The sequence below is a fragment of the Trachurus japonicus genome, chromosome 17, assembly GCF_045865225.1.
Source record: "Trachurus japonicus isolate A0001 chromosome 17, Traja_1.0".
NCBI lineage: Eukaryota > Metazoa > Chordata > Actinopteri > Carangiformes > Carangidae > Trachurus > Trachurus japonicus.
In genome coordinates this window covers 12,532,856-12,551,661 of record NC_140923.1, presented here as the reverse complement: position 1 = coordinate 12,551,661, position 18,806 = coordinate 12,532,856, and the positions used below count along the sequence as shown (strand labels likewise).

At 41.4% G+C, this 18,806-nt stretch overlaps 1 protein-coding gene across 3 annotated transcripts in view; it reads right to left on the bottom strand.

The window, feature by feature from the left end:
- The window catches only part of st6galnac3 (ST6 (alpha-N-acetyl-neuraminyl-2,3-beta-galactosyl-1,3)-N-acetylgalactosaminide alpha-2,6-sialyltransferase 3), a 107,687-nt gene that overhangs the window by 55,617 nt on the left and 33,264 nt on the right, over positions 1-18,806 (bottom strand). For all 3 annotated transcript variants that reach the window (XM_085804734.1, XM_085804733.1, XM_085804732.1), the window contains exon 2: positions 9,562-9,756. In XM_085804734.1, coding sequence (XP_085660860.1) covers positions 9,562-9,756 — 195 coding nt within the window. The remainder of the gene's footprint in view (positions 1-9,561; positions 9,757-18,806) is intronic.

Genomic DNA, 18,806 nt, shown 5'->3' with positions numbered 1-18,806 from the left:
TTTGAGGAATAAAAAACTACTCTGGATTATTCATCAGCATGAGGGTGAGTCAATAATGACTGAAAATAATTTTTTGGAGAACTATTCCTGGGTGAGCTCTCATGTTCATGCAATGCACACGTGAACGTGAGAGCGCACCCCAGGCAAATGACGTCGTTTCATGTAAACTCTAGACTATATCCCTTCAGGACACTTGGATTGCAGCGGACGAGCAGTGTGGAGGAATATTACAAGGTTTTTGTGTAGTTTTATGGACTTTTTGTATCGGGCGCTATTGACTCTCATATTTCATTGGACTACGAACCGGCCTCCCGGGTCTCCAGATGCACTTTGAGGAATAAAAAACTACTCTGGAGTATTCATCAGCATGAGGGCGAGTCAACAATGACTGAAAATAACTTTTTGGAGAACTATTCCTTTAAATTAACAAAGATAAATCACAGTATCAAGTCAAAGTCAATGTAGACACATTCAGGTCAAGGCTCGAATCAAAATCTATCAAGAAAAGTCAAAGTCAATCAAGACAAATCAAAGACAAGCACCAAGTCAACTGAGACAAGTCTACGTTGGGTCTTAAAGTGCAAGTCTCAAACTAACAAAGACGTCCAGCTCAGCTCTCACGTCTCTTAAGACAAATCCATGTTCATGTGGAAACTACGAGTCAAGGTCAAAGTCTTTCAGAGACACATGTTCACCAGTACAATGATATTTAAACATTTCTCCTCTCCTGCTGTACCAGGTTTTTAACAGTCACTCCGATAACAAAACGCCGTTGTCTTTGCTGTGACTCTTCTCTGTGAGTCTGACTCGGGTCCAACTCTCAAGGCTGCAGCCGTGGTTACAGAGACAATAAGTCACTTAGTAACTTCTATCAGTTACCAAGGGAACGTCACTGGGCCTGCGCTTCTGCTTACACAACAAGAGGACACAACAAAGCAACTGATAATTAGAGCAGAGACTGAAGAGAAAGGATTTATATCAGAGTGTAAAAATACTCTGTATAGACTGGTTGCAACATCCTCCATCTGTTACAAGTGAATAAAGAAATCATCATCATGGGAAAACATTACACAGACCACCTGCAGGAGTTTATAGTCAATTTCTGTCCTGCAACAGAAAATAAATCATTATTTCTCCCATTTATTTTAAAAAATATATAGAAAATAGATACAATGTTATTCTATAATGAATTAATTAACAATTAAATTTCCCATTAAGGCCTTAACTGCTGAATTCACCTGCAGACAAGCATGTTTGACTTGTGTCCTCTAATTAACCTTCATTCAATTCTAATTCAATTAAGCCCATTAAAAGATAAAAAAAAACTAAATGCCAACCTCTGAGTGTGTTTCTCTTAAAATATACTGCGGCATCTCATGTTGTTTAAATTTTTTTAATGTTGTGATGACATATTTTATATGTGTGCAATATTATTAAAGTGCAGTTTTGGCAAGCCAGTTGTGTGATCAGAGCATAAAGTGAAATGCATTTGGAAATTACGTATAAAAGAATATTCATCAAGGTTTTACAGCCTCTATATAACTTTCTTTTATGTCCCAAGATTAATGTCATTGTGCCCAGAACTAACATTGATTAAGTTAATTGAATGTGGGACCTCAGAGTTACGACAGAGACTTACTGCTACGACGCAGAGCAGAGACACCAGGAAGTTGCGTCATTTATCTTACTGTATTTTTGTATTTTTTTGTATTTCATATTATACTTTGCTGGAGAAAGGGGATTTGTAATGAATCTTGAATAATTGCTCTTAGCTGTGCTTTGCCAAGGGAGGAAGAAAGCCCTCTCTGAATCTGGAATGAGAGATTTACCTAATTGAAGATAATATGCTCGGTTTGTTTTGATGAGATTAAACTTACTTACGTGAATGAATGCAAGGAAAAGTTAAAGAAGAGAGAAGCATTGTGTCATGACTAAGCCCCGTTTGATCATTTGCTTAATGGAGAATAAGTGTAATGTCACTGGTTTGAATACAAATTGCATCTGTGTTGAATTCTTGATGGTTTTTTGGGTTGTTTTTCTTTAGCAGCAAATGTGAAACTCTCCCTTTATGTTCTGCAAAATGAATCCCACGAGACGATCCAGTAAATTCAATTACAACGACTTGGCTCATCAGCACTCATTGTTTTACGCTCTGAAGATCAACGGGCGTAGGAAAGGAAACGTTACACAAGCAGAACTCTTAAGGTGAATTACTCCGACCTGCTACCTGCTGTTGGCTTTTCTCCCATGAATGGATTTAATCACGGGTCAAGAAATGATCCCTGGACCTGGGGCTGGTGGAGCTTCTCCATTCTGCCTGGTGGTTGAGACACACGTCACGGCAGCCTTGAGCTGTCAGCAGCTCGTCCATCACCCCCCCCCCCCCCCTCCTTCAGCCCATCTCATAACTCCATCACGCCTCTCAGCACACACAGATTGGCTGGGCTGTGCTGGCTAACTGCACGCCAGACACATGGCTGCAGCGTGACTGCAAAGACCCACCACCGCCGCTGAGGAGCCTCTGAGCAAGGCACCGAGCTCTGGGATGCTGCAGGGGAGCAGTGGAGTGATAAACAACAAATGACCAGTGTTGGGCATGTTACTTTTTAAAAAGTCAGTTACTCATTACTTTTCCCCGAAAGTAACTGAGTTAGTAACTGAGTTAGTAACTGAGTTAGTAACTGAGTAATAATTACATTATAAAAGTAACAAATTACCAGAAAAAGTAACTATTGTGTTACTTTTTTATAAAATGCTTAAATATGTCAAATTACTTGGACTCGCTCGCCCTAACCCCCCTTTATCTGGAACCAAGGGGGCAGTTGTCGGTCTGAGAAGTGAAGCTCACTTCCGCGTTCAAAAAACTGCAATCCCCCCGGCTTCCTCTGGGGGCTGGTGTCAGAAGGGAGCATTCTCCATAGACCCCCATGTTAAAATCGGCAACTTTACGTCCTCAGTAAACATGTTAAAAGCCTGGTGTCAGCACGTTTTTTGGTCTCAACCGATAGTTTCTACCCCTGCACACACTCTGAGGGGGGTGAATTTTTTTTTAACTCTACCGTTTTACTGTTATTAGGTTAAAATTCTGGCCAATTAGGGCGCAGAAACTTTGAGTGACAGGTCCGGAGCGGTCCGGAGACAGACTGCTTCGAGGCCAGTGGGCGGGTTCTCGGCCAGCCAATCCAACATGGCGCTGTTCAGGCCGCCATATTTCAGTCACAAAAATGACTCCCCAAAACCAATGGGGGACGTCACGGACGCTACGTCCATTCTTTTTACAGTCTATGTCTGGAACCAGGGATGGGATTAACGGCGTCATAAAATAACAGCGTTTACTGACAGCACCGTTACTCGCCGTTATTTGACCCAAGAAGTCCCGTCACAAAATAATAATACACCTGTGAAGGTCTATGTTATATACACATTTTTTTCAGTGCATCAACTAGTCGGAAAAAAGCCAACTCACTCAGTATCCCTGCCTGTGTGGAGGAATACTGAGTGAGTTGGTTAGTTCCAGATAAACAGGAGGTTAGGCGGGGAGCGAGTCCAAGCGAGACATATTTGAAAATGTTATAAAAAAGTAACATAATAGTTACTTTATGTAGTTACAAACTCGGTTACTAACCAACTCACTCAGTATTCCTCCACACAATACTGAGTGAGTTGGTTAGTTCCAGACCAGTTGATGGACTGAAAAAAAGTGTAGCCTATATAACGTACACTTAAACGAGTGTATTATTATTGTGTGATGTAACTTCTTGAGTCAAATAACAATGCATTTTATTGTCAGTAACTGTAATGGCGTTATAACTGGGGAAACAGTAACTATTTTGATTACTTGTAACTGAAAAAAGTAGCACCGTTAGTAATGCTATTAACCAAGTTATTCCCATCACTGCAGAAAACTGGGTTTTATTTGTATGGAGGTTAAAAAAAGGTCACATGAGCATTTCCTTGTCTTAAAAAGCTTCATTGAAATATAAAAACAGACATCTGCTTAGTTTATAGTCACAAATATCTGAAATGACACTGAACATTATTCGCTTCCCATTAACACTAATCACATTTACACACATTAAGGAAGTGTCTAAAAAAAACCTGAAAATGTATTACTACAAACTCCACTGGAGCATTTTTATTCCAGCACACGCTACAAGACTGGAAATCCAGCTCCTGACAAATCCATTAATATTACATCCTGTAAATCAATAAAACGTTACAGCCTCTCCCTCCACTCAGCTGTGATTCACATTTCAGCCTCGCATTCACGACGGCGGAGCTGTTTCAGTGTGCCGCGGAAACAGAGAGCACTTTTATAATCCCAATAAATTTGGCACTCCATGATAAGCACAGAATCACACAGCAAAGCCTCAGATTTTAATGCATGAGTGTGCTAAAAATAAAGTGGGTTATTTAAAAAAAAAAAGAAAAAGCAGGCTTAATTCCGGGGACACGGTCTTCATTAAATTGCACCGCTGGGATGTGAACTTAACCTTGACGTTCATTAAAATGCTCTAAACACGATTAATTAATAAGCAATAATTATTACGCTAACGTGCCAAGTCCCAGTGTAAGACGCCTCGGTGGGAGCTGGAAGTCCTTGTGTTTAAAAATTCATTGATTAGCTGGATGGTGCTGGAGAGTGATTCACTCCGAATGCTCTTCCTGTCGGGGAAAAACACACTGTGCTGAACTGGAGAAATGCAGCTTCCATGTGTGTGTGTGTGTGTGTGTGTGTGTGTGAAATGTCATCTTAGAGAAAATAATGGTGAAAAATAAAGACTTATTTCAGATAACTGCGTGAAGGTTTTTTTTGTCTCCATAAAAGGGATGTTAAGAGATTAGACGTGTGGCTAACAAAGCAAATGACAGCTAACCTGTTTATTGGAGGTTAATATAGTGGATAATAAACAATATCTGAACTGACATTTGATCATTGATTAGTTTAACCGGCTATGAGGCAAAATGTCAATTAAGTTAAATTAAATACAAAATATCAGATTAAACCAATCAATCTTCTAGTTTAGAGGAATAATACCTCTGGAACATGTGTCTCTATTTGTGAATGCATAAATAAAACAAAGCCGTGTTTTCATTTTCTTGTTGGTTTAGCAGAACCATGTGGCTCCTCTATTAAAATCTGTGTTTTGGAAGTTGTGTTGCAGCTTCTGATGCTGCAGCGGTTTCCTGTTTCCCCCACTTTAATGCTTTTGATCATAAGGCTTCTACAGATGTTCCCTGTTTACTGATTTACACATCACTGAGGCCTTCGCCAGCCGAGGAACTCCTCGAGTTTTAATGGTGCAACTAGCTCGAAGCTAATTAGCTGGTTGGTGCTAAGGGAGCGCCGTGCAGAGGAGCTTTTGGATCTACCAACAGATGGAAATCATCCAAAAGAAAGTAGAGGCACTTTTCCTCCATGTTGGTTATTGTGTACATTTCAAAGGGCCTGTAAGTTTTCAGCTCTAAATGAAAATATTGAGTTTCTGTCTCCGGCTGTGATAGACCAGAGGCATGAATGTAAAGTGCCACAAGACAAATGTTTTCTATTTCTCCTGAAAAGCAGAGCGGGAACAATTTATCACACCTGGAGACAGACTCAATCAAATGAGGAAAATAAGGCAGACCATTCCCATGCTGCCGGGTTATGCATTATACATGCTGGCGAGAGGTTTATAACACCTCAAATGACACCTCGCTGTGGATCAGGTAAGATTGCCTCACTGTCCGGGGAGAAATATTACTGCTTCTTAAGGTGTTGCTGTGTGCTTAACACAGGCTGACAGCTCGCACAGCGGGATTTCATCCTGGACTTAATCACTTCTGACACCATGCATGCGCGTATCACCTTGACCAGACTTCTGCAATTCTGTCCATCCTTTGTCAGAAGTTCTCAGGCGTGAGCAACCAACGCTTTCGGCGCTCACGTTCAGTCAGGCCGATCGCTGCCCGATCTGATTTGCTGCTGAAAAACACACACTGGTGGGTTAACAGGAGCCGAGAAGAGGCCTAATGCTGCAGAAAGAGCCAGTCTCTTCCTATGATTTGCATAAATATCCATGAGGAGAGGGCAGTGATTTAAGCAGGCTTGTCTGGAGGCAGGAGGAGGTGCAGACGTAGAGACTGGTGTAAGACATGATTGCCTCTGGGCCCGTGTTGTGTGGATGAAACTCTCCGGAGAGGGGGAGGAAGGGGAGGAGGGGGAGGAAGAGGGGGGGTTGACGCTTCGCATTAATCTGCCAATATCAGGCTGCGGAATATGAGGCATCCACTTCGCATGAAGGACCAACGTATGCGTTTGCGACTCCAACTCCAGATGTATCGCCGCCCCAAACTGAAAGCGCAGACCTCACCCCCCCCTCCCCCCCCTTCTCCCCGTCAGCCGGAAACGTTGCACGCTTCTCTGCATGATTTTCCAGCGTGACTACTCCATTTCCACCAATATGAGCACGATTTCAGTTCTTTTCGCCAGCTGCCTCCCCAAATAACAAATACACAGCTTGGTTTTTTACATTTTGATGTGGTGGGAGTTAAAAGGCTTTGATATTTCAATTTCCATAAACTGTGCGGGGAATATACAGCACAGAGCTGTTTGAAGGAAGGATGAAGAATAGGATCACGGACACGGGTGTTTAAAATTACAAAGAAATAACGCACACGAGAGACATCAAACAGGCGTTTTCAGATCCATCACAGAGACCCCTAATAAAATAAATGTAAAAAAAAAAAAAAAAAAATCCTCAAGGAGGTGCTGTGCATTTGCATGAGTGCATTTGAATACGGCTTCATTATGGCGTGGATGCTGTGTGATGGAAGGTTAATGTTAATGGATGGTTATAGAATATAAATGCACCATAAAAGAAAAGGTTAGCGGTGTTACAACACTCACACTGAGACAAGACGAGCGGAGGAAGGTTAATTGTAGAACGTCAGAGGTTGGAAATTAAAAGTTTTTACATGTGTTCATGTGTGTGGATGTGGATCCTGCTGCGTGGAGCGATCTAAATACAGAAATACAGAATATCAGGGTTGCACTGACTGTGCAGACACTTGTGTCACTGTGGCGAAGTTAGAACAAAAGGAGGAACTTGCCGGCCGTCTCTGCTGAAGTTGGCTTCATTTTGGTAATGTTATGGGGATGCCCAGCATATTCCTCTTCAATGTCCGGTCTCTGGTAAACAACATGAATGAACTGTGACAGGATCACGTTGTTAAAAGGATCCTGGACTGTCATGATGTTTCTAATGAGCATGGTTTAACAGCAACGTCACGCTGTTTCCAAAACCACACCAACTTCAGCAGAGAAGTGAGTTTAAGTACAGTTTTAGAGTTAGCCTACAGATTTAACAGTGGCTCCTGTCATTACTTTATTTTCAAAATATCATCATGTTGCTTGTCCTACACTCACAAACAAAACCTATTTTAAATTGTGTATTTTTTCGAAGGTATTCTGCATAAGTATGAGAGGTTGAGGGGCTGTAGTCTGGACTGTAGAGCAGAGAAAGCTGCTCAGTTTTAATACAACCTAAGCCTACTAATTTAATGTGATTGGCAATTTTTTTTTTTTAATCATAACAAATTAAACTGAAAATCATAACAAATTAAACACATTTATTAATGCTTTAGTTTAAAGGAGCCACACTAGCCTATAAGATCATGTGTAAGATCATTCTCTAAAGCAAATTAAAGGTTAAAGCAAGTTAAAGGCGCATTTAAAGCAAGTTAGAGGTGCTCAGGCAGGCGATTTTGAAGTAATCTAAAAGTAATCCAGAAAGTATTCAGAATACATTGCTTTATTTGAGTAATCCAAATACATTACAGATTACATTTTAGGACATGTAATCAGTAATCATTTTAAAAGTAAACCCTCCCAGCACTGCAGAATATAATGCGGTAGATGTTCATGTCAATCAGCTCTTAGTTATTTTCTCTCACACACTAATTACTAATAACAATAAAAACTCTCTCAGCTTGCAGCATCAACACTTTGTCCTTCATCACCATTTATCAGCTGCCATGTTTATTTCCATCATTTCACTACATGTTGTCGCGCTCCTGACTTCCACTCTGCTCATTAGGGTTTTTTTCATTCACTGAGTCCAGTTGTTTGTTTGTGCACATGGTTTTAATCTGCAGTGGTTTCAGACGCTGCCTCCTCCCCACACAGACCGGTCCACTTCCAGATCGTCTTTGCACCATGTGCCTTGGTGTTCCAGTTTTTTATTTTTGTTCTGAGCCTGGTTGTGTTTTCTACTGTGCAGGAGAGGAGGAGGGGGGGGGGTTGCCACAGTCTGACCCTTTGTTCTTTGTTTTCCTGCTCAGTTTCTTGCATCCCAGTTTCTCTCTAAGTGCAGATTATGTACTCGTACTCTTGTACTCTCTGGGGTCTCTTTTCTGAGAATCAAGACAGTTATTTGTATAACTCTATAAACATATCACCGCAGTGAACACACAAAAAAAAAAAGATGCTTTCTCTCCTTGAGTTGTGTCTGTGGAAAAATGAAGGTTTCAGACGCTCGATCAATCGGCTGAGCTGAGCAGAAGTGTCCTCAAACAACCAGGTAATGTCCTCGGTAATTTGTTATTTACACACTAAAGTGAGTGTGACATAACAAACTAAAACAGCGTAAGATGTTGTTGATTTTGTGTTGCGAGAGTAATTTCACAGTAATGTATAGTACGTTTAAGTCACTTTGTGTGTGACGGCTCCACTTTGGCTTGATTATTCTGCCGAGATTAATGAAAGTAAAAATCAGATGATTTCACAGCGCAAAATACAAAACTTAAAGGGATAGTTCAACATTAATCTCTAGAGTTTTAGGAGTAGGTTTGTTATCTTGAATTGTCGGTGCAAGCTATTTTTAGATCAGCGGAGCAGAGTCGCAAGCTGCTCAGAGCTACGCTACGGAGGCTAATGGGATTTCTTGGTTTCCCTCATCAAACTCATCAAATACACAATCCAACCACTCCACAATGCTCTGGTGGACAAGTTGTGACCTGCACATTCACCACGCTATGAGATAATAACACAACGTTACCAGACAGAGTTGTTTTGGAGGGAAATTTATGCAAAACCGCTGATGTACGTTCCCGTCGGGGACAGTTTTTCAGCAAGCAGTCTCTGCATTTGCCTCTAAAACAACTCTGTCTGGTAACGTTGTGTTATTATCGCATAGCGTGGTGAATGTGCAGGTCACAACTTGTCCACCAGAGCGTTTTGGAGTTGTTGGATTGTGTATTTGATGAGTTTGATGAGGGAAACCAAGAAATCCCATGAGCCTCCGTAGCGTAGCTCTGAGCAGCTTGCGACTCTGCTCCGCCGTTCTAAAAATAGCTTGCACCGACGATTAAAGGTAACGAGCCTACTCCTAAAACTATAGGGATTATGGCAATGGGCCAATTTGCCAAAATGTTGAACTATCCCTGTAAAAAAACAAACCAAAATGACATACTGTACTTCAGGTGAAAAAACAACACATGGCGCATCTGTTCATCTGGGCTTGTGTTGTTGTGACTGTGTTGTGTTGCGTTGTGTTGTGTTGTGTGTGTAGCGCCCCTCACCTCCTGCTTGGGGATGCTGACGTAGCCCAGGTGAGGCTTGAAGGCCTTGTACGGCTGCTTGGAGAACATCCAGTGGCTGCTGAACGTCTGGCCGAAGACGGGCTGCAGGAGGAAGTACGGCTTCTCCGAGTAGTTCACCACGACCACGAAGAGCGACACCGCCACAATCAGACTGGTGGCGATGACAGACTTCTTCTGTGGAGAAAGAGAGAGAGCGAGAGAGAGAGAGAAAAAGAGCTTTTAAGCACAAGTCAGAGAAACGCAGAGACATCACAAAATGAGCCGGAGCATTTTAATCAGAATTTCATTTTCATTTCTTCATTGTCAGGAGCTTAATAGTTTGAATCGAAGAGTAAACAAATAGAGTAGAGGCGCTCCAGCTGCATCATAAATCTACCAGCTGCTGCAGCCGACAAATACAGTTCTCTGTTTAATAACAGTTAGATCCTGTATTAAAACAACACACAGCGTATAATAGCAAACAGCCAATATAGCAACCAGATGATTGGAGAATATTTCTAAAGCACAGTTTTTTTATAAACAATATAGTTCAGGTATCAAACCGGTGTATTTGATGTTGTGACTGATTTGTGTATTTTTCAATATAATTAAAAACAGAAAATTATTCAGAATTAACTTTCTTAAACAATCAGAAACAATAAAATCTGCTTTAATGTTGTTAAAGGGAGAGTTCAACATTTTGACAAATTGGCCCATTGCCATAATCCCTATAGTCTTAGCAGTAGGTTCATTACTTTTATTTGTCTGTGCAAGCTATTTTTAGAACGGCGGAGCAGAGCCGCGAGCTGCTCAGAGCTAGGCTACGGAGGCTAATGGGATTTCTTGGTTTCCCTCATCAAACTCATCATCATACACAATCCAACAACTCCAAAACGCTCTGGTGGACAAGTTGTGACCTGCACATTCACCACGCTATGAGATAATAACGTTATGTTACAAGACGGAGTTGCTTTCAAGGTAAATACATGCAAAACCGCTGATACGCGTTCCCATCGGGGGCAGTTTTTTGGCAAGCAGTCTCTGCATTTACCTAATAATTTATAATAATACAACATATCAAAACTGTATTTGCCATGCTCATCTTTCTAATTGCCTGCCAGTCAAAATATCATTCATGACCTGGCGGTTTGCTCCTGACATCAAGCCTCCAACTCATTGGGTTTACAAAGAGGAATCTCTTGGCCTTGGCATGGAAGAGTTTGGGAACCCCTGCTTTATCACACTGCAGGAAAGCTTCACGGTGCAGGATTGTGAGCTGCATAAAACGTGATGATACGATTTCATCACAGAACGAGTGACATCCTCAACTTTCAGTACAAACCGATCCAAAGAAGCAGGGCAGCGGAAATACGCGGTGCATCCAACAGTGATGTGATTCTTTAAAGGAGAGTTTAATACATCCTGAACCTGTGAAATCAAATCTGCAGCTTGATTTGATTTTCTTTAAGTTGAAAGAAGAGAAAGCCTCAGTTCAAGTATTTCACTTATAAAACATATTCTCGGTATAGCGCGGTGGTTAACTGCCAAAAGTTACCCCGGTTTTTCAAATTGTATATAAATATAGACATTAGCCAGGAGAAAAGTATTACATCTTTCTTCCTTCTGAATATATTTTTCTGTCATTTTTGTCAACACTACTTTTTTTTTCTCTCTGTTGTTACTTTGCATGTGCACTTGATGCAACTAAACAGAGTAATTGAGAGGCGTCTTTGAAGAGATTTCAGTCAAGTCGCTTTCTCCTCCAGAGATAGAGTTGACGTTTGTGTGCTTTGACTGTCTCTTCTGAGCCCGGTCGTGTTTCTGACTTTGTGACAGTTTGCTGCTTTTGTTCAGATCATTCACCACTTGGTTAATTTCTCTCCACGAGTCTTAGATGTCGGGAAGCCGTGGTATCACTCGCTGTGTAATCACTGGTACAGATCACTTCTGTCAGCGTGTCTGAGCTTTACTCAGATCTTCGTTACAACTGACGCTGATTATCGGAGATTGAACACTGTTGTCTGGATCTGTCTCTGTCTCTGTCTCTCAGTCAGTTTGCTGTAGATGCTGCGGCAGACGAATGTGAGCTACACACCTCGTCCACACCTACGCAGGTGCTATGTTCTGACTTTTTAAACTTAGTATTAAAAAAAAAGTTGGAAGATAAAAGTACATCAGCTCAGGCCACTTTGAAACTGTTTGAGACGACAGCTCTGTCAGAGTCAGGAGAGACGTCTGCGGAGCGGCGGAGAAAGCTCATAACGTGGAGAGAAGACAGTGTTGAATTCAATCACTTCAGTTTTCCACTGAACACAGACGACTCACGGCGACCTCCTCCCTTCACTTCAGATGTGACGAGCATGATGAGTTCTCTCTGACGGCTTCCTCCTCTTCCTCCTCCTCAAATCGTCCATTTGCACAGATTCACACTTCAAAGACGCTCACACACTGACTGTCCCATTTCAAAGGCTCCTACAAATATGACCAAGATACACAAATTTCTTCTTCTGGACAAGGACGCATCAACAGGTGGATCAGTCATGGTTTAACCTATCCCAAGATGCATTGCTTGCAAGTAATGAAAAAAACTGAAAATGGCAGCACTCACAAATTAGTCAAACATTTATTAGACGCACAGCAGTGCCTGACGGACGCGTTTCAGCCCTTGGCTTTCTTCAGCGTGAGACTGCTGAATGGGTGTGACCCATATATATAAGTAATATACATACATATACATCATAAGTAATGAAAACAACACAGACAGAGAGACACTTTACAGTGTTTTTCAACCTTGGGGTCGCCAGGAATTCAAATGGGGTCGCCTGTAATGTCTAGTAATTTATTAAAAAAATTAATTAAAAATATGTTTTTAACTAATTATTCTTTAATTAATTCTTTAAATATTCTTTATTTTTATTTTTAAAATTATGATTGAAAACACCACAGACTTAAAGCAGAAGTAAGCAGAATGTTTGTGTTAATATAAGTCTTAAATAGTTATATCTTCCGACAGCAATCACTTCTATAGAGTGTTTGGTCTGAAACACGGGTCTGTCAGTCACTCTGCTCTGCTGTAAGCCGAGGAGAAAACTTTCCTTGTATCCTACAACCAATGAGGAGAGAGAACGGCATAAAGGGGCGGTCCTCTCTGTGTGTGCAGCCAAGGGATGCGCGTGAATGTGGTGACGTAGGGACGGGGACTGCTAACTCCATCTGCTGACAAGAAGTTAGCCAAAACGACCGGATCGCTTACTTCTGCTTTAAACAACTATATTCGACACTTTCACTTTCTTACATATAAATCAAGTTCAAATAAAATGCAGCATATAAGAATAACTGAGCTTGCGCATCTTGATTGAGGGTCACCAGAAATTTGTGATGGGTCATGAGCCAAAAAAGGTTGGGAACCACTGCTTTACACATTATGTTTCATGGGGCGCTCGCTAGTAGTTAAATGTTGGCATGTTGGCGTAGTCCAAAGCGGTGATCGATGGTTGAATTCTCGACCAAGATGATCTTTACCAATCGTTATTCCCCCCAAAAATCTAAAAATGTCCCCAAAACATAACTTCAAACAAAACAAAAGCATTGTGTTTTAGTACACGGGTTAAAGCTAAGGTCATAGGTTTGGTCTCAATGACAACAACCCCTCCAGAAACAAAGAAGACTTTTTAATGCTGTTGACCAAATGGTATTTGTATTTACATTTAAAGGTGTACAGAAATGGCCGTTTGTCCTGTTTGTCACGCCGAGTTGTCACGAGCTGCCGCACGAGTTTACCCGAGTAAGGAAAACGAATTTGAATAATTTGTGTGCCTGCATTATCCAATGGAAAAAAAAAATACCACACTTTCATCCCGGATTTAATCAAAAATAGAATTTTGCTCAAAGTTTGGGCTACATCGTCTGATAGATGGGTTATTACACTAATGTTAAGACCCACAGTGGGCTCAAATTCAATTTTCTTTTCTGTACAGCTTTAAATAATAACTATAAAACAGTAATAGGTTGCTGATTAAAAGAGAGGGAAACATCAGGAAATGACAAACAACATTTTTTGTATCTTTTCATCCAAAATCAACAAGTTGAAATTTGTGGATCGACAGCAGTAAAATGCCGCTAATCCACTCGTGCATCTCTTCGGTACAGTCCAGTAATGATTCAGTCATTTTAAATCCCAGTGGTGGCTGAATAGTTGACAACCTACTACAACCACCTCTGGACTGATGATTCATACAGCTGTGTCCTCCCAAATACTGATAGAGACATGTCACTAAATCCATCTGCAACCCTATACAGCCTTGGATAAAAACCAATGTCAAGTTTTGTGAAAAAAGTTACATGTTGTCATGGTGACAGAAGCTGCACTGTGTGATGCAACAGTAATGATGCCACAGCTGGTGATACATTGTCCCAACCCCTATACCACACCTCTGAATGCAGCACAGGGCCTGAACTGAGCCGCCACGGCTTTTGTCTAGTGTGCACAAATATAATAATAATCTACTTTAGCGATAAAGCCACAGCTGAGACGGCGTTGTTCCATACATTGAGAAACTGCACAATGATGGTCTGGAGGTGAGGGGGGTATTACTGCACCGGCAGAAAGAGCAAGAGAGAGTGATGAATAATGGATAAGAGATGGAGGACACAGAAAGGTCTCACAGAGGAGGAGCCATCGGCAGGGCAGCGCTGGAGATCAATGCACAAAGGAGAGAAAGAATCAGACGAAGAGATGAAATAAAAAAAAAAGTCTGCGGTGTGTAACACCATCTCAGAGTGTGAGGTGATGACAGATTTCTATGGAGTCAGAGACAGTTTTTTTCTTCTTTCCTCCAGGAAACTTCAATAACGTGCTGCTAATCTAACAGACAACACCAGTGGGGAACTCTGGATTTTTTAGGAAGGTGGTATTTCACAGATTCTTTGAAGTTATCTGATGGTGAGAAGATTGGATGTGGCAACGACATAATGGTGAAGCCCCCACAGCCAAAGTGCCTGCACCACCACCAGCTCTGATCTCCAACATCAAACGTCCCAAGGGAGCAGCCGGGGGCTTCGCTTCTCAGAGACGAGATCAAACATGCGGCGGCGGTGGTGGTGGTGGTGGTGGTGGGGGGGGTGGATGAAAAAGACGGTGGCCATTTGCTGCCCTGACAAGCCTATCGCATTTTACCAATTGCATGCGTGTTACATCACGTATCATTTCGTGGCATTACCCCCCATTACCATCTTTGATCACAAACAGAGGGGTCTCAACTTTGATCTTGTATGAGGCGGCACAAAGGGGACAAATGAGAAATTCTCCATTGCCACTCAATACTTTAAGTATTTTACAAAATAACTCATCGCTCTCTTGAAGGGACTTTTCAGTCTCGCTCTCCGCCGTTCTAGAAGAAAAAACAAATGGCAGGTCATTTTCTGAAAATGTGCCGTAATAGCTAGTCATCAAGAGTCCATTATGGAGCATGAAACCGATCCCTTATGAAGCAAGATGGTTCTTCAAGAGTGGACTGAAAAAAAAAAAGAGAGAGAGGAATAAAAAAAAATAAGAAACAACCCTCGGCTCGAGCCGCGGCGCCGCAACAACATCCATCTGTTCTCATGAGGACGGAAAATTTCCTTGTCTCCTTCAACCTCAATCTGGCCACAAATCACGGGGGAAATAATGTGTCAAAGTCTGGAGGCGATTGGAGGCTCTGCGTGGGCTATAGCAGGGTGCTGAACCTCCACCAGCTCCCCTCACTGGTTGGCCCATCCATCAGGGTGATCACGAGTCGGCCTGTTGAGCCGTTTGACAGAGGAGCTGAAAACTCCCCGACGCCGAGGGAAGCGGTGCGATGGTGGAGCGGGGGGGGTGGGAGACCATTAACACCAGCAGAGACGCAGCGGAGCGGCCATAAAGCTTCAACATTAGAGCTTTCGGTCAATGTTAAAACATTTTGCTTGAGGAATACGACTCCATATGCAGCTGCAACGACCTTGTTTGTGACCATCAAATCAGACAATGACGGCCATTAACTGCGGTGCCACTTATGGCCGCCACTGGCCCCGGGACGTTTCATTAACACACCAGGACCGTCTGTGGTTGTCTTTGTTTTTGTGTATGTGAGTCTTGTCTGTGATGTATTTGCTATTGCTGTGTGGTATCAGAGCATCTTTTTACAGTATTTTTCCTCTTTTTTTTTTCTTTAGTCATTTTTATTAATTATTAATATTATTTTTTTATTATTATTTTTGGGTGGGGGGGTTATATGACTCAAAATGTATTAATGACTAATAGTTTTGTTTGGAAATTTTTTTGCCGCACCAGAATCTTTTTTTATTTATTTTTTTTACTTTATTATTTTATTTTACTGCAACTTTATTGCTATCATCATTGTTATTATTCTTCATTTAATTTTTGACATTTATTCATTTATCTTATTCTTTTATTCCTTTCTATCTTTATTTATTTTTATCTTGTTCTGTGTGCATCTGCTCTGGTTCTGTTCCCCTTTTTGTTTTTATTTTTATTGTTGTCCTGTTTGTTAGTATTGTCTATCGTTTATCTATCACACTCCCTTGTGCCCTGTATTATTCACTATGTTTTTTTTTCTAATTTTTTGAGGAATTAAATAAAATTTTGATTAAAAAAAAAAAAAACGCACCAGGACCAAGAGGCTTTCTGGTGCTGGGGGGGGGGCTAGTTTTAAAAGGTGCTAAAACCTATAAACTCCCCAAGCAGGTATTGATCTCAGTCCGCAGACACAGCGTGTGGGATCACCGGGACCCGGGACACCAGGGAGCCATAATGTTCTCCCCGGTCTCTCCTGCGGCGAGCTTGTGTGAGCGAATCACAGAAAAACTAGCAGAAAGTTATTGATGGCCTCCTCGTCCATTTGTGGCAATGACCTAATTGAACCATCGTAAACTGAGCAGCCGCAGCCAGTGTGGGAATGTGAGCAACAAAAGGAGCTCAAATTTAAGACACTTGTTTGTTTTTTTTTACCTCAGTGTTTTCATTTTCTGTGACTTTATGCTGTATTGGACTTTTATATATTTTTTATATTGCCTCTAACAGAGGTGTTCACCGGAGGGCTCATTACAAGTTATTACATTAGTTATCAAAAGGAGATCAGATTTATTAGTCTAGATGTGTGTGATTTGGTCAGAGAGATACTCAAGAGATGCAGTAATTTAAAGGAATTTAATCTTTTTTTTCTACTTTCCCAGAGTCAGAACCTGATTAAAGTCTCCACACAGACCTTTTTAATGTATTTGGTTTAGTGTCACATTATGTCAAACAGAGTATAAACTCCCCACAGGCTTTAAATATACAGTTAAGCTGCAACTAGTGATTATTTCCAATATTAAAGACTGAGTTGATCATTTTCTATATGTAATGTGAAAAATATGAAGCCAATGTTTCATCTGGTAGAAAATGAAGGATAAAATATTCACAATTTGAAAATCTGGTGTTTTCTATTACAATTAAATGATTATCAGACGTGTTGCCGATCAACTAATCTGTTGATTGATGAATCACTACAGGCAACATGACCTCTGTGTCTAATAATAACTGAAAGACGAGACTTTCATGTCTTCTTCCTTTTACTCAGCACTTTAAAGGTAGAGTCTGTAGGTTTGTCCGCTGCAGTTTGTCTGCAGACACAGTCACCACCACACAGGAGTAGACGCCCATAGGTGATGATTAAGCAGGATTTCTTTTGTATATATCCATTTTGATTTTTAGGAAAATCCTACAGACCCTGCCTTTAAAGGGATAGTTCACTCAAAATTCATTGGGTTCATTTCACTCATTATCTATTCACCCTCATGTCGGGGCTTCAATACAAGAGGGACATTACAGACGAGCACTATGGAGGTATTTGGATGTTTTTTGGTGTGTCTTTTGGACGAAGAAAGTTGGTATCCATTGACAACCATTATATGGACAAATACTGCTGCGCGGACCCCCCCGTAACTCAGAGAAGGCACGGAGGACTCTGAAACTTCTCCCAGCCCTTAGTCGACATGAGGGTGAGTAGATAATGAGTGAAATTTGAATTTTGGGTGAACTATCCCTTTAATAATATTCATTCCCACTGTATTTTTATGCTGTGGTTGTAGCATGTTGAATAGGAAGATATAAGGTTTTTCTGCTCACCCTTTGGTCCCTACAGGGATGATCCGAAAAACAAACATCCAAACATTAGTTTCTCTATCAATCACGGCACCAATCCTCCCACTTAATGTACACCAAATAGGCAATAAATTTGCGAATTACAGAACGATCAACAAGTAGCGCCCCATTCACTAGTGTGATGAATGAAAACTCAAAGCAAATTAGCTGTTTATTTCCCCATATATAACGTGCAATCAAAGTTTCACCTCCATCAGGCTCTATCTGGGCATGAAGAGAATACAATTTCCCCACAAAGACTCGGGGGCTGCAGCTCCGTAAACAACAGGACCACACTGTAGTTCAATCCAAAAAAAGCTAATCGCACTGGGTATTGGAATAATGAGAAGCTCAACCTGAAGAAAATGGCTCATGAAAAAACATATCTGGTAGCGATTTTCGAGTGCCTCCTGGGCAACGGGCAAAGGAGGGTGGGAAAAAAAACAAAAAACAAAATTACATTTGCAATGCAAAAGCGCTACCTCCCTGATACCTGATTTTTGCCACCACGGTCCAGCGAGCAGTTAAAATCCAATTTCAATTAAGGCATTTGAGAAAATATTTACCAAGATTTTTTCTCTCACTCCCCCCAGCACCACCTCCTCCTTTCTCCAAGCCACAGCCTCTCCAGGGCAGAAAAGAGGAGAGGGGCCATAAACAAAGAGCTCACTCTCGAGATTGAGCGAAGGGTCCAGACACACGACTTCATTCGTGTCACATTTCCACCAAAGGTCTCACTTCAAAAGTCATCCAAGTACAAGATAACAAACTATTCTTCTCCCGCGAGGAGGAGGAGGGGGAAGAGGAGGAGGAGGAGGAGGAGGAGGAGGGGGAAGAGGAGGAGGAGGAGGAGGAGGAGTGGGCTCTTTGCTGCTGGTAAAATGGTCACGCACAAGTTCCCCCTCCAAATTTCACCCACAGGAGCTCTGAGTGCCACGAGAACTGTGAGAGAGAATTAATACAATTTGTAGATGTTATTGCATTTAGATTAGGTTTGTGATTAACTCCATTCATGAGCCGTCTTGTGGGTTTTTTTTTTTTACTCATCACACATCCACTCTCTTTGTTTTCTTTCCATTTC